Raw genomic sequence first — 13,055 nt, forward strand, 5'->3', positions numbered from 1 at the left:
TCGAGTGAGTGAACTGAGTGCATTTTAACTGAATGAGATGTGTACAGTACGTGTACACAGAAGAATTGGTGTGAACGATGATGTCTTATTTACCATATTTGCCCTTTGACCACCCTGGACAAAAAACATCCCCTGGTGCATGGCGCTGCAGGTTGTGAAATTGAAACCACTTCTGTCAGCTGTCACCACACGCACGCACGCACGCACGCGCACACACACACACACACACACACACACACACACACACACACACACACACACACACACACACGTTGTAGCGGCTACTAATTAATTCCCAAAGGTGTAAAAATGCTAGCCCTGGAACATGACTCTCGTCTCGAGTCGTATTCATACGAGAGTCATGACGTAACTTCACCCTGGTTTTTGCGAACGCTACATTTACAAATAATTAAAATATATAAACATTCGCATTTCAAATATAAAGTACTCACAAAGTGTCCCACGGGTGTTAGTTAGTAGCAGCGCCAGCGATTATAATTTCTGCATCCCGCGTTGTTTAATAAAAAGCATTTTTATCCGAGGTGTTATTTTGCCATTGGCTTTCAACTACGCGCCCCTATTGGTCGGGAGGAGGGTGGCACTCGGTGTGTTCGATATAGGTAGGCTGACCGCCCTGCCAATACAGACTAATAGGCGAGTGCGCTCCCGGTGTGCAACTGTGGATTTCCCAAACGAACCCCGTTTGAAAAAAGTAGCCGGGGAGCTCGGACAAAAATGCTTTTTATTAAACAACGCGGGACGCAGCAATTCTAATCGCTGGCGCTGCTACTAACTAACACCCGTGGGACACTTTGTGAGTACTTTATATTTGAAATCTGAATGTTTATATATACGGAAATCTTGTAAATGCAGCGAGCGCAAAAAACAGGGCAAAGTTACTGCATGACTGTCATGATAATCATCATGGCAGTCATGTTCCAGGGCTATAAAAATGCAGACTTGTAAAGAAAAAAAGGATTCCAATGCACTCGTCTTTGGTGGATTTTTTTTTAGCCTATATGGTTTATTGATGAGCAAGTTTACGCATTTCGACCGATAAAGGTCTTCGTCAGGGTCTATCTCTATCTCGATAGATATTATTTGAACTATGGCCCCCCCACCCTGACAAGCACTTGCAATTGTAGGAGTTGAGGCATATATTGTTTGACTCGGTTCCACTTCCACAGATAGGCCGCCGCCTAAATATTGTGAAAATAGCAGATCAAGCTCACAACGCTTCAAGCCTGTAGATCGGCTATTTCACTTTCCTCTTTCTTAATTATATTGCTTGAGTTTGACAATTTGGCAACTGTTTGACCAGATTTAGTTTGTTGATTACTTTTGATGCAGTAATTATCTTTCTTTCTTTCTTTCTTAAAAAGGTCTTAAAAGTCTTTAAATTGTAATTGTCACACACTTTCATCTGGACAATATCATGACAATATCATGTGGGGATCCCCCTGGGGGTCCTGACCCGGCCGAACCACAGAGTGTGCCATCCACCCTTCGCAGATGAGTAAACCTGGGACTAGCTCTGGCTCAGGCTAGCCATCCACAGATTCCACACGGTATCATAGGAATCCCGCTTCCTGATTGGTGTGGGTTTAGCCCGCCCCCTCCCCATTGCGGAAGCGAGAGAGTTGAAGTTCACCCTGCCTGCTGTCAGTGTTGTGTTGTGTTGTGTGTGTTTTCGTGTTAAATTGCCTCAGTCGTACAGCAGCTGAGTCTGCGTTAAATCCATACAGTACCTGTTCTGTTCACCATGTCTGTGCCTTTGAGATTCGATGGAAAAGTGGTGCTTGTCACTGGAGCCGGAGGAGGTAAGCCCAACCTGATGATGCAAGTTAGCATAAATAGCCAATTGTCTTGTAATGCATTGCTATAATTATAAACCAGAACATTTACAACGACGTGGGTCAAAGTTATTCTCGGATGGCACGTTTTCCTTTATAAGCTTTATCGAGATGAGATGTTAGCAACTCGTATACATATCCAGCATTTATGGTTTCATGTCATTCAAAGCGAGTTCTTTATTGTATAATATCCTCATGTTCTAACTTTTACAATCGTAAACTATTAAAAACTACCAAAAACATTATAGTGTGCATTACTTAATCACAGAGAGCAAAGTACATCTGTGTCACGGTCACCGTGGTGTGTCAAAGGGCGCACGTAGAAGTTCACGCTGGGTGATCTCTGATCTATTCCGCCGCTATTTAAGCAGTTTTTCTTGTGACTGGGCAGTGGGCATGTGTCAAGATGGGGAGACCCCTACTGAACATAACACAAAACTGAAAGAAACTGGTGAAGTACAATGATATTAATGTTGTTATATTATTCGGTGCAGGACAATTTTCCATTTAGGCAACACAGTGTAAGTGCAACGCTGTCTAAGACAGTACTTTACTTTACTGTACTGTAATAATACTTAACATTAAAGTACAGACTACAAAATTGGTAGTATATACTAGACAAAAAAGTACAATATCTACAATGTTACAACTATAATCCAAATAGCATTTGAATCATTGTGAGGCTGCAACCCCCAGTGTTGGCTGAAAATTGTTAGCTTTCAACAATGTTCTACGTCTACATAGCCCTGGAACATGACTGCCATGATGATTATCATGACAGTCATGCAGTAACTTTGTCCTGTTTTTTGCGCTCGCTGCATTTACAAGATTTCCGTATATATAAACATTCAGATTTCAAATATAAAGTACTCACAAAGTGTCCCACGGGTGTTAGTTAGTAGCAGCGCCAGCGATTAGAATTGCTGCGTCCCGCGTTGTTTAATAAAAAGCATTTTTGTCCGAGCTCCCCGGCTACTTTTTTCAAACGGGGTTCGTTTGGGAAATCCACAGTTGCACACCGGGAGCGCACTCGCCTATTAGTCTGTATTGGCAGGGCGGTCAGCCTACCTATATCGAACACACCGAGTGCCACCCTCCTCCCGACCGATAGGGGCGCGTAGTTGAAAGCCAATGGCAAAATAACACCTCGGATAAAAATGCTTTTTATTAAACAACGCGGGATGCAGAAATTCTAATCGCTGGCGCTGCTACTAACTAACACCCGTGGGACACTTTGTGAGTACTTTATATTTGAAATGCGAATGTTTATATATTTTAATTATGTGTAAATGTAGCGTTTGCAAAAACCAGGGTGAAGTTACGTCATGACTCTCGTATGAATACGAGAGTCATGTTCCAGGGCTAACGTCTACAATGAGCTAGCCAAGTAATAAAGGCCTTTAATGTGTGCTACTGCTACCAGAAGAGCTGCCTTTAGTGTTTCCAAGTTTTTGATATCTGTAACTGCCTAGTAAAGAGCATCTTCTGGGTTACTACTCAGCAGTTACCTGTTTTTCAAATTTTCATTTCTTTCCTCAGGTCTTGGCAGAGAATATGCACTGGCCTTTGGCGAGAGAGGAGCCTCAGTTGTGGGTGAGTGAGATAATAATTCACTAGTCCCTACACACACTAGAGCCCGACGTCCAATTCCAGATTTTTGGGTCAGATCCTGATTTTGGAGAGTCAAAATGAATTCTAGTAAATTAAAAACAATACAAAAAATCTTTGATTTGAGAACATTACATCTATGAGAAAACAAATAAGATGAGCACACATAACATTTTGATAGATAAAAAAATAAACACAAACTGTACTTCCATCCATCTTTTACTGCTTATCCGGAGTCTTTTGCGGAGGTAACTGTTCCAGCAGAGAATCCCAGACTTCCCTGGCCACATTCTATGAGGGATCCTGAGGCGTTTCAAGGCCAGGAGATATAATCCCCCAGCTGGTCCTTGGTTTACTCTAGCCGCAATTTGCAACTCTAGATTTTTTTATAATGGGATGAATCTAGAGTTGCAATACCCTCCATTGACTCCCCACTCATCCAATTTGCGTTTGCGATCTGCTTGTCTTAAACAACGTTAAACTCACCAACATTGCAGCTGTAGTCCAAGCTTGAATTACCCTCTTTCAATCTGCCGAGCTTGTTTTTCATAAAAATATCCCGTAGACATGTTATGAGCTACTTTCTGTCAAGACATCCTCTGCAGGTGATTCTTTTTCTAAGTGTTGCAGTTTGGAAGCACTCGTTTTCTTTAGCGGGTCGCGCTGCTGCCGTTCAGTGACTTTCGACGAGTGCTTCCAAACTCCAGCACTTAGAAAAATAATCACCTGCACAGAATTTCTTGACAGAAAGTAGCTCATAACATGCCTACGGTGGATTTTTATGAAAAACAAGCTCGGCAGATTGAAAGAGGATAATTCAAGCTTGGACTACAGCTGCAATGTTGGTGAGTTTAACGTTGTTTGAGACAAGCAGATCGCAAACGCAAGTTGGATGAGTGGGGAGTCAATGGAGGGTATTGCAACTCTAGATTCATCCCATTATAAAAAAATCTAGAGTTGCAAATTGCGGCTAGGTTTACTGTAAGCGCCCTCGGTTTGTGAAAGAAATAGAACGTGGATGGTCTCAACGGGTGTCGTTTATTTTTCTTCAGGTACAGATGAAGATCATGGAACACCGTGAAAACTACAATAGAAATATAAATACTGTTACAATTATGACATTTTCTCATAGTCTTCACCAACAATAAAATCTGTAAATTACATATCACAGGCCAATAAAGTACCACAAGTCCATAACAGAAATATACCAACAGAACCATTAACCCACAATACAATTAATTAGACCTAAAGTAAATGAGTGAACCCAAAACAGAACAAACTAGAAAAAGTGCCCTTCTGGTCACAGGTCTCCACCAGGTTATCCACAGATCCGTGCAGTTAGAGGTAAAAACACTTTTCGGCCAGTTATAGCGCCACCTTGAGGCTGAGTTGAAATTGTTCATGTGGCATTTTGTCCTCGGCCTAGTGGGAATGTGGGTGCACAATTTCACGGAAATCACGCGATGTGTTCATGATTTGCAGCATTTTGTTTGAAACTGAGCACTCCTGTGAACTTTGGAAGCCAATCTTAACCAATCAGGATGGAGTCTGAGAAATCTGAAAGACCCGTTTGGTTGAATGGCTCTAGAGAGACTGTGTACCAATTTGCGTGATGTTTGGATAAAATCTGTAGGTGTGCTGTGCAAAAACTTGTTTTGCACAAAGCGGCCTCCTGGTGGCGCTATAACAGGCCGTTCTGGAAATTATGGGGCAGAGGTTCATCGTTGGCATCCAGGGAGTGTGTGTGCAAAATTTGGCATCGACCGGGTTATCGGTGGCCGAGATTAGCTGCTCACGGACACACACACACACACACACACACGGACACACACACACACACACACACACACACACGGACGGACACACGGACGGACGGAGTGCAAAACATACTCTCCCCACATGCCTTCGGCCTGGTGGAGACAACAAATCATGTACCTCGCTCCGCTAACTGAGGGGCTAAAGGCTGAGTAGAACGCCACCTTAGACTTCAAAACATCACCAAACGATCTCGGGATAACGATACTTGGCACATCGGACACAGCAAAGGCAGGCACTGTAAACAGTATGGACAGGTTCACTTAACAGCCGACCAACGCTACACATCATCTAGCAGGTTTTAACGTTGCACAATTAGTATAAACGTGAACGCTGCGAACAAAACATACCGTCTGGCATACGCTGCTCTCTCCCCTGTCACTGTGTCACTGTTTGTGTGTGAATGAATGTGTGAATGAATGTGGGGTGCGTGAAGCGAGCGGTTTTAGGTGCGTGCCCGTATGGTGACAGGGCACTTCAAAATAAAAGGGGAACCAAATTACAGGAAATGTCAAATTAAAGGTTACCCACATAAGCAACAAAAAATAACAATTAAAGTTTAGTTAACACCAAGTGTCCCCGGCAGTTACATTTACTCTGTCTGCACCATGGTCTCTTCCCAGCTGGATGTGCACTGAAAACCTTCCCAGGGAGGTGTCCAATAATTAGGCACCCGTTCTCGATGGTGGTTTCCACCTCAACTACTGGCTCCTTTCCACATAAAGGAGTAGCGGTTCTACTCGGAGTCTCTCAAATTACTCTATCTCTCTCAGATGACTGCCCTATCCCTATGGCCTGTTCACATTGGAGCATCACGCTTTGAAGACTAACTTCATTCATTATTCTATGTAGACGAGCGTTTCACGCTTTTCATTAGCATCGTGAAGCTGGGCAGCAAAAAGCGAAGCTTGGCTCCAAGCCATTTTGCTCTGGTCTGTTGGGCATCGGACATCGGGTCCACATTTTTATTTATCACACTAAGCAGGCACACACGCTGATGTGTGAGTGACAGCTGCCACTCATAACCTCAGACACAGACAGTTTTTGCTTTTTGCTTTATGCTTTTCAGCATGATGGTTCAATGTGTACACAGCTTTAAGATGCCAGCCACCCTCCAGAGAACCACCCTCTTTTTTGCAATCTTATTCTTTCGGTCATGACCTGCATTTCACGACACGAGTCACGTGTTAATTAATTAGATTAATTAATTAATTAGATTAATAAATTAAGATTAATTTGTATTATTGCTCTTGTATTGCTATTGGAGACACTGGGGAGGCACTGGGGGACACTATGGAGGCACTCAAGGGGACACTGGGGAGGCACTCGGGGGCGACACTGGGACAGGGGGGACACTGGGGAGGCACTGGGCAAACACTGGGGAGGCACTGGGGAGACATTGGGGAGGCACTGTGGAGACATTGGGGAGGCACTGGGCCGGGGAGGCACTCAGTGGCCACTGGACAGACACTGGGGAGGCACTTGGTGGACACTGGGGAGGCAATGGGCAGACACTGTGCAGACACTGGGGTGTCACTGGGGAGGCACTGGGGAGGTACTGGACATTTCATATCACACACACCATGATTCACTAGCCCCCTCAAAAAAAGCATGGCATGGCGTGATTTATTTCAAGCATGGTGAAGCGCCATGCCAATAACATTGTGCAGGAAACCCTGACGTCCACAGACGAGAGTAGGAACGAAGACTGACCGGTAGATCGAGAGCTTTGTCTTTTGGCTCAGCTCCCTTTTCGTCACAGTGCGGTACAGTGAACACGGTACCTCTCCTGCTGCTCCCATTATCTGGCTGATATCTTGGCTCCGCTCTCCCCTCACTCGTGAGGGGAGGCCCCAATATACTTGAACTCCTTCACTTGGGCTCATTCCCCACCTGGAGTAGACACTCCAACTATTTACTCCAACTTTATTTTATTTTTACCATTTTCAGAGCTTCTGTCTCATCCTGAGAGACTATTTAGCAAGTGGTCCCACTGGCAGAAAGACAAAACAAGAAGCTACACTGTAGCTAAGAGTCACAGCTGTTCATATATGGAGCCTGACAAAGAATATATAGTCTGTGATGTTAGAACAGGGCAACAGGCAGCTCCATATATGGAGATCTAGGTGTGATCAATTGGCTAAATATAGAGTCTATGCAAATATCAGAACATATTGTGATGTCATAAACAGGCCAGCTCCAGATATGGAGATCTAGGGCCTCTGTCGAGAGCCTGGGCCTGGGCCTTTTGTTGGTGGGTCTGGACAACCGTGGGTCCGACCGAATCAAGGCCGGACACTGCACTCCCTGTGGTGGTGTGGAACGTGTGGAATTTGAAGTCAGTAGGAAGAACGGTTCTTGAGTTACGTGGATTACAGACGTACACACACACACACACACACACACACACACACACACACACACACACACACACACACACACACACACGTGCGCACACACACATTTATAGATAGATGATGAGTCAACACCAATTTGATGGTATCTTGGCAAGCGTCAAAGCTCAGAGACCCCATCAGCACCATTGGCCGTTTGGCATGTATATGTCATGTCAAAAGAATTTCTTCTGAGCAATTTGCATCTTTATAAACACTGTTTGATCAAACACGTTGAGTTTCTCAGCAATGTCATGATATGCCATGTTGAATGTGATAACTTGTCAACTCAAATGGATTTTGATTGGCTATCTGTGTTTCTTTTCTATTTGTCATTATAATTGTGGCGTGGATGGCCCTTTACTGCCACCCTCTGTAACCCTAATCATCAGAGGATAAATTGCAAAACTAACCTAATTTGCTAATCTTTTCTTTCTTTCTTTACAGTGAATGACCTTGGGGGAGACATTAAAGGGGGTGGGAAGAGTTCTGCAGCTGCTGATAAGGTGGTAGAGGAGATAAGAGCCAGGGGAGGCAAGGCTGTAGCCAACTATGGTGAGGTTTTTGTACTAGGCCCAGCTCTTCTACTCATTGACACCTTCTCATACAACTCCTGTCTTCTTTCTTTCTATATTCTATATATATTTCTAAACATCAACTGTTCATACTTAATGTATCTTAAGTAAGGTAACTGTAAAGGACCTGATGGATTTATACCAGTCTTAATTCATGTGCTGCAGACTGTCAACTTGTTGATTGAAGTCTAGACAGAATGATCACTTCTTTTCATTGTACAGTACATCTGTAATGGCCCTGACACACTGAAAGTGCAATTGATGCTCATGTCATGTGTTATGTGCTTGCGATTATGTGGCAGGCCTGCCTCATAATCTATTTCATTTGAAAAGTCCATGTGTTTCTTGAATGGTTAGACAAGTGAAAACAAAAATACTTACACTGCAATATAGGTTTGAAATAAAAATAGGTTACCTTTTCTGCATTGGTTGTTTTGGATAGTCGGTGCCATGCACCGGCGCTCAGAAAAATGGAACCAAGCACGAATGTCTGACTCTTTCAATGTGTTAAAGTCATTAAGACTACAACACTACATTACTGTATCAAAGAATCATTGTGTCTATTTAGTATTTGATGATCAAAGGCACATTTTGGCACAGTGGGTGTAGCTGTATTGCAGGAAGATTAACTCGATCAGTATGATATACCGTGAATGGTGTTTCCATCCATCTTCCCAAACAATGATGCCTAGCAATGAATAGGCACACACACGTAGCCATGAGGAGACTGGGGACAGATGGATGCATTAGCATGTCATGAGTCATTATTGCTCATTACAGAAACTTTTCCACTGGCACTTTATCAGCATCTGTACATTATGAATTAAAGTTTGCCATCTCACTTTAGTGACTAACTATTTATCCACAAACCTAAGTCAGTTTAAAGTTATAATTCAGATGTATTAACCCATTCTGACCTGAGATCAGATTCTAAAAATGTATTCTATGTCAGTCGCTCTTCGATTTTTCAAAAATAGCAGACCTACAAGCTCGTAGCGCGCCACTCGGTGGTGCGCTACGAGCTTGTAGATCTGCTATTTTTATTCTGTTTGGTGTTAACAGATTCTGTGGAAGATGGAGAGAAAGTGATCCAGACGGCTTTAGATGCATTTGGAAAAATAGGTGAGCTCATCTGAAATCAATATGAAGGTTTTATATTTACTGTAAGCTGTTACTGCAATTTAATAAAACAGAATTGACTGTATTTTCTTTTCTCAGATATTGTTGTGAACAATGCTGGGTAAGTCGCTATGCAACAATGATGATGTTACCAAGGAAACTACTTTTTTATTTAATGGATCATGCTGTACTTTACCGTACAGTGTGATGCTGGCATAAAGGCACATTTATGAATATTTTGGTACAAAATCTGAAAAGATTTTGAATTCTTTTTCTGAAGGATACTTCGCGATCGGTCATTTGCCAGGACTAGCGATGTGGACTGGGGTGAGTTGATCATACTGTATCCAAGTAGATGTTACAATGTATCAGTTCACTTTCTGAGTTGATCGTACTGTATCCCAGTAGATGTTACAATGTATCAGTTCACTTTCTAAAATGTGATCTATCATGCATGCTTGACATGCTGTTTTGTTGGCATGTGGGTTTTGAGAGACAGCACATTTAAAGGCAGAGTATCACGCTGGCATCTTCTTTGTCTCAGTTTAATTGTGACAAAGTTTTGAAAGTATTTTTTTGAATGAGTTGTTGACTAATGGCCACTATTCAGACAAATCCCTCCCACCGCGTCGGAGAGGGACAAGCCAAAACAGTGCGGCATAGTTACAAAAACGAGAACTGTCAATCACTGCGACTATTGGCCAATCAATTTCCTAGGGGGATCCATAATAACGCGTCAGGGAGAGATTGTACCCTACCGTCCCTACGCCATCCTTTAGGAATGTATTGGAAAAAGGCCGTGGTGGATTTCACTATTTTAGCCACTTTATAATAAAGTAAATAAATAACTTTATTGATTAACATTGACCAACGACATGTCTGCGATACACTTGCTATCTTTTGTAAATAATCCGCCAGCCATTTATTTTGTATCCATAGGGTAATGGAGCTTGTAATTTATATGTATGGCTTGGGGGCGTGTCCATCGCAACCAGACTGTTTCAGCCAGCGAACCACGGCTGATCAGCCAGCCCAAGATGAGTGTTCTCTGGGTGTAACTATTGAGATGACTCAGTGTCTGATGGAGTTCCCCCCCCCCATCCCCCATCCTAGCTCTATTCATTCTGTTCTGTCTGGCTGGACCAACAGTGACACTGCATTTGACTTGCCGTCAAGATTGTGTGTTTCTAGCTCGATCGGCTTTTGTGTTTTGAGGTGCAAAATGGTCTGAGCTGAGCTACACTCCCAAAGTTAAATTACTCCCGTTTTATTTACGTGACATCCAACCCGAGAGGATTGAACAACGTACTTACTGTCATCCCCGGGCAACAGCTAGGCTATACAGTGGCCGGTTGTTTGTTGAAGGGTGACTTTTCCCACAGTCGTGTCGCAAACAAGCAACAACTGCACGACCAGTGAATCGATCAGTATAGTGCTAATTTTGGAAGTGGAGAAAGTGGGTTATCTGACACGACAGGCTCTGGTATTTGTGCATACTGTTTAGTGTTTACGCAGTGTATGGAGTCGCAAACACCACAAAGATACCCATGTACCTGTCTAAATACTTCCTAAATACTTCCTTAATGTCAATGAAGTCCACACCCACAACACCAGAGGGAGTTCAACAAACCATGTGCAGATTCGGCACAAACAAGGGACTAAATTAATTTAGCTCCTATGCCAAAATGTGGAAACGCCCTACCAACTGTCATTAATTCCTTGACTCCTTCAAAACCGCTCTCAAAGGGCACCTAGGGACGCCTGCAATTCAAAACTGGCCCCATAAAATCTGAATCCCCCACCCACCCCTTTTCCTCCTCACTGTATATGTTTTTTCCCCTTTTTTAACCTGCTTTATGATGATTTCCTGTTTTTGGATATATAGAAGTGTATATTTGTACGTCTCTAAATGTTATGATGAATTGAAAACGGTGGACCCTCTTGTAAACAAGTGTAATGCTTTATGGTGTCGTCCACTCACAGTTAATGGTTTTTGTATTGCGTTGTGCTTGAAATGTACTGTAATTCTGCAAACTGTTAATATACTTCAATCAATCAAATGGAGTGATGTTCTGGGGGGGGCGGTTTGGCCCGCGGGCTGCCTGTTGCCTACCCCTGGTGTAGACTGAGGAAATCAAAGTCGGATAGAAGGGTAGAAATGTCTAGTTGTTTAGTTTAGTGTGAATGTTTAGTTCAGACGGACCATGTTGAATGAAACCTCCTGCATGACAGCCTGCTCTAGTCTACATGGCTCTGCTTTATGCTAACTTATAGTTTGTATCTTTGTGAAACCAGGCAGGTATTGTTCCTTTACTTGTTGTCTGTAGAACAGATTGCCCAAAGGGGACAATAAAATATCCTCAAACCGATGACATCTTCTGTGACCTGCAATGTCCAATATATTTTGTTATTTTATCATGTTATATAATTGCGTCCTCCTTCCTGCCCTGCATTCCAGACCTCATCCACAGAGTTCATTTGAGAGGTTCCTTCATGGTGACCAGAGCAGCTTGGAACCACATGAAGAACCAGAAGTTTGGCAGGTAAAGGAACCCAGCAGGAAAACAAAATATTAAAAATACTGTGCACATTTCAGACAACAGTTCTGACTCTTTGCAATTACTGTACACTGTCCTCGTTTTTCCGGCTGCCTTGAGGGGAGGAGATGGAATGACACACTTACACATAATGTATACTATCCTATACTACTATACGTGAACAAAAGTGTCAGTCCGTCTTCATCAATGTTTCTCCTCAGTGGATTGATTGACCAGTCGATCTGAAATTCCACATAGACATTGACTGCTGTCATATGCAGGGAGTGAGGTAGACGATTCCTCACTTTTCCCATATTTAAGCTGTTTATTAGCATTTTCACCACAGGCTATCATGGGATCTGTAGTTGAGTTCCTAGCAGGCTATGACAAATGCCATCCTCTTTAACAATTAAGCAATATTACACGAGAGGGGGTGGTTTAACGTCATTAATGCGCTTCTGCGTTGCTTTCGGAACTCGCCCGCAACGCAGAAGCGCATTAATGACGTTAAACCACCCCCTCAAGTGTAATATTGCAATTATACAACAGTTACCCTTAAAACTAAGAGAATCGCTGAAAAATATAAACATTTCAATCACAGATGTAGTCACTACGACCACAAATGACCCAAGAAACTAGCTAGCCTATCCACCGAGTCCCCCTGCCTCTCTCTCCCTCTTTCCTGTCATTCTTCACTTGTAGAATCAGTTTATTTGTATTCCATGGTCTCGCCCACTTAGAGACAGTTTATATTATAATTTTCTTGTGGGCAATATAAAGAGGGTTCGATCTTTTAAGGTAAAGGGTATTGATGAGGTTATTTATATTTGTTGTTATAATGCCTGCAGTAAGAGAAACTGAGATCACATCGTATTCAGACCCACGGCTTTAGAGTATTCCAAACCCAATAAAGATGATGGCGCAGATCCGATCATAGCGGCTGGTCTCTGGCCATCACTAACCTTGTCCGATGTGAGTGGGCTGTGATTTGGGTCATTGGGTTCTGATGGGCAGTGAGGCAGCATGGTGCAGATGTCTCCTTTGGTTGATGGAGTGTTTGTATTGTGTTTCAACTCATTATTCCTGCTTGACTGCAGCCAACTCACTGCCCGAGACTATGCTACATCCGTGTGCGTGTGTGTGTGTGTATGTGTA

The 13,055-nt window shown here is 43.0% G+C and overlaps 1 protein-coding gene across 2 annotated transcripts in view; it reads left to right on the forward strand.

Moving 5' to 3' along the window:
- The first annotated feature begins 1,640 nt into the window (after positions 1–1,640).
- The window catches only part of hsd17b4 (hydroxysteroid (17-beta) dehydrogenase 4), a 45,952-nt gene continuing 34,537 nt past the window's right edge, over positions 1,641–13,055 (forward strand). For both annotated transcript variants that reach the window (XM_083783129.1, XM_083783128.1), the window contains exons 1-7: positions 1,641–1,820; positions 3,393–3,446; positions 8,117–8,224; positions 9,307–9,366; positions 9,463–9,484; positions 9,644–9,690; positions 11,822–11,906. In XM_083783129.1, the coding sequence (XP_083639255.1) occupies positions 1,763–1,820; positions 3,393–3,446; positions 8,117–8,224; positions 9,307–9,366; positions 9,463–9,484; positions 9,644–9,690; positions 11,822–11,906 (434 nt within the window). In that variant the 5' untranslated portion in view covers positions 1,641–1,762. The remainder of the gene's footprint in view (positions 1,821–3,392; positions 3,447–8,116; positions 8,225–9,306; positions 9,367–9,462; positions 9,485–9,643; positions 9,691–11,821; positions 11,907–13,055) is intronic.

The sequence above is a fragment of the Protomyctophum parallelum genome, assembly GCF_964188405.1.
Source record: "Protomyctophum parallelum genome assembly, chromosome: 15".
Lineage (NCBI taxonomy): Eukaryota > Metazoa > Chordata > Actinopteri > Myctophiformes > Myctophidae > Protomyctophum > Protomyctophum parallelum.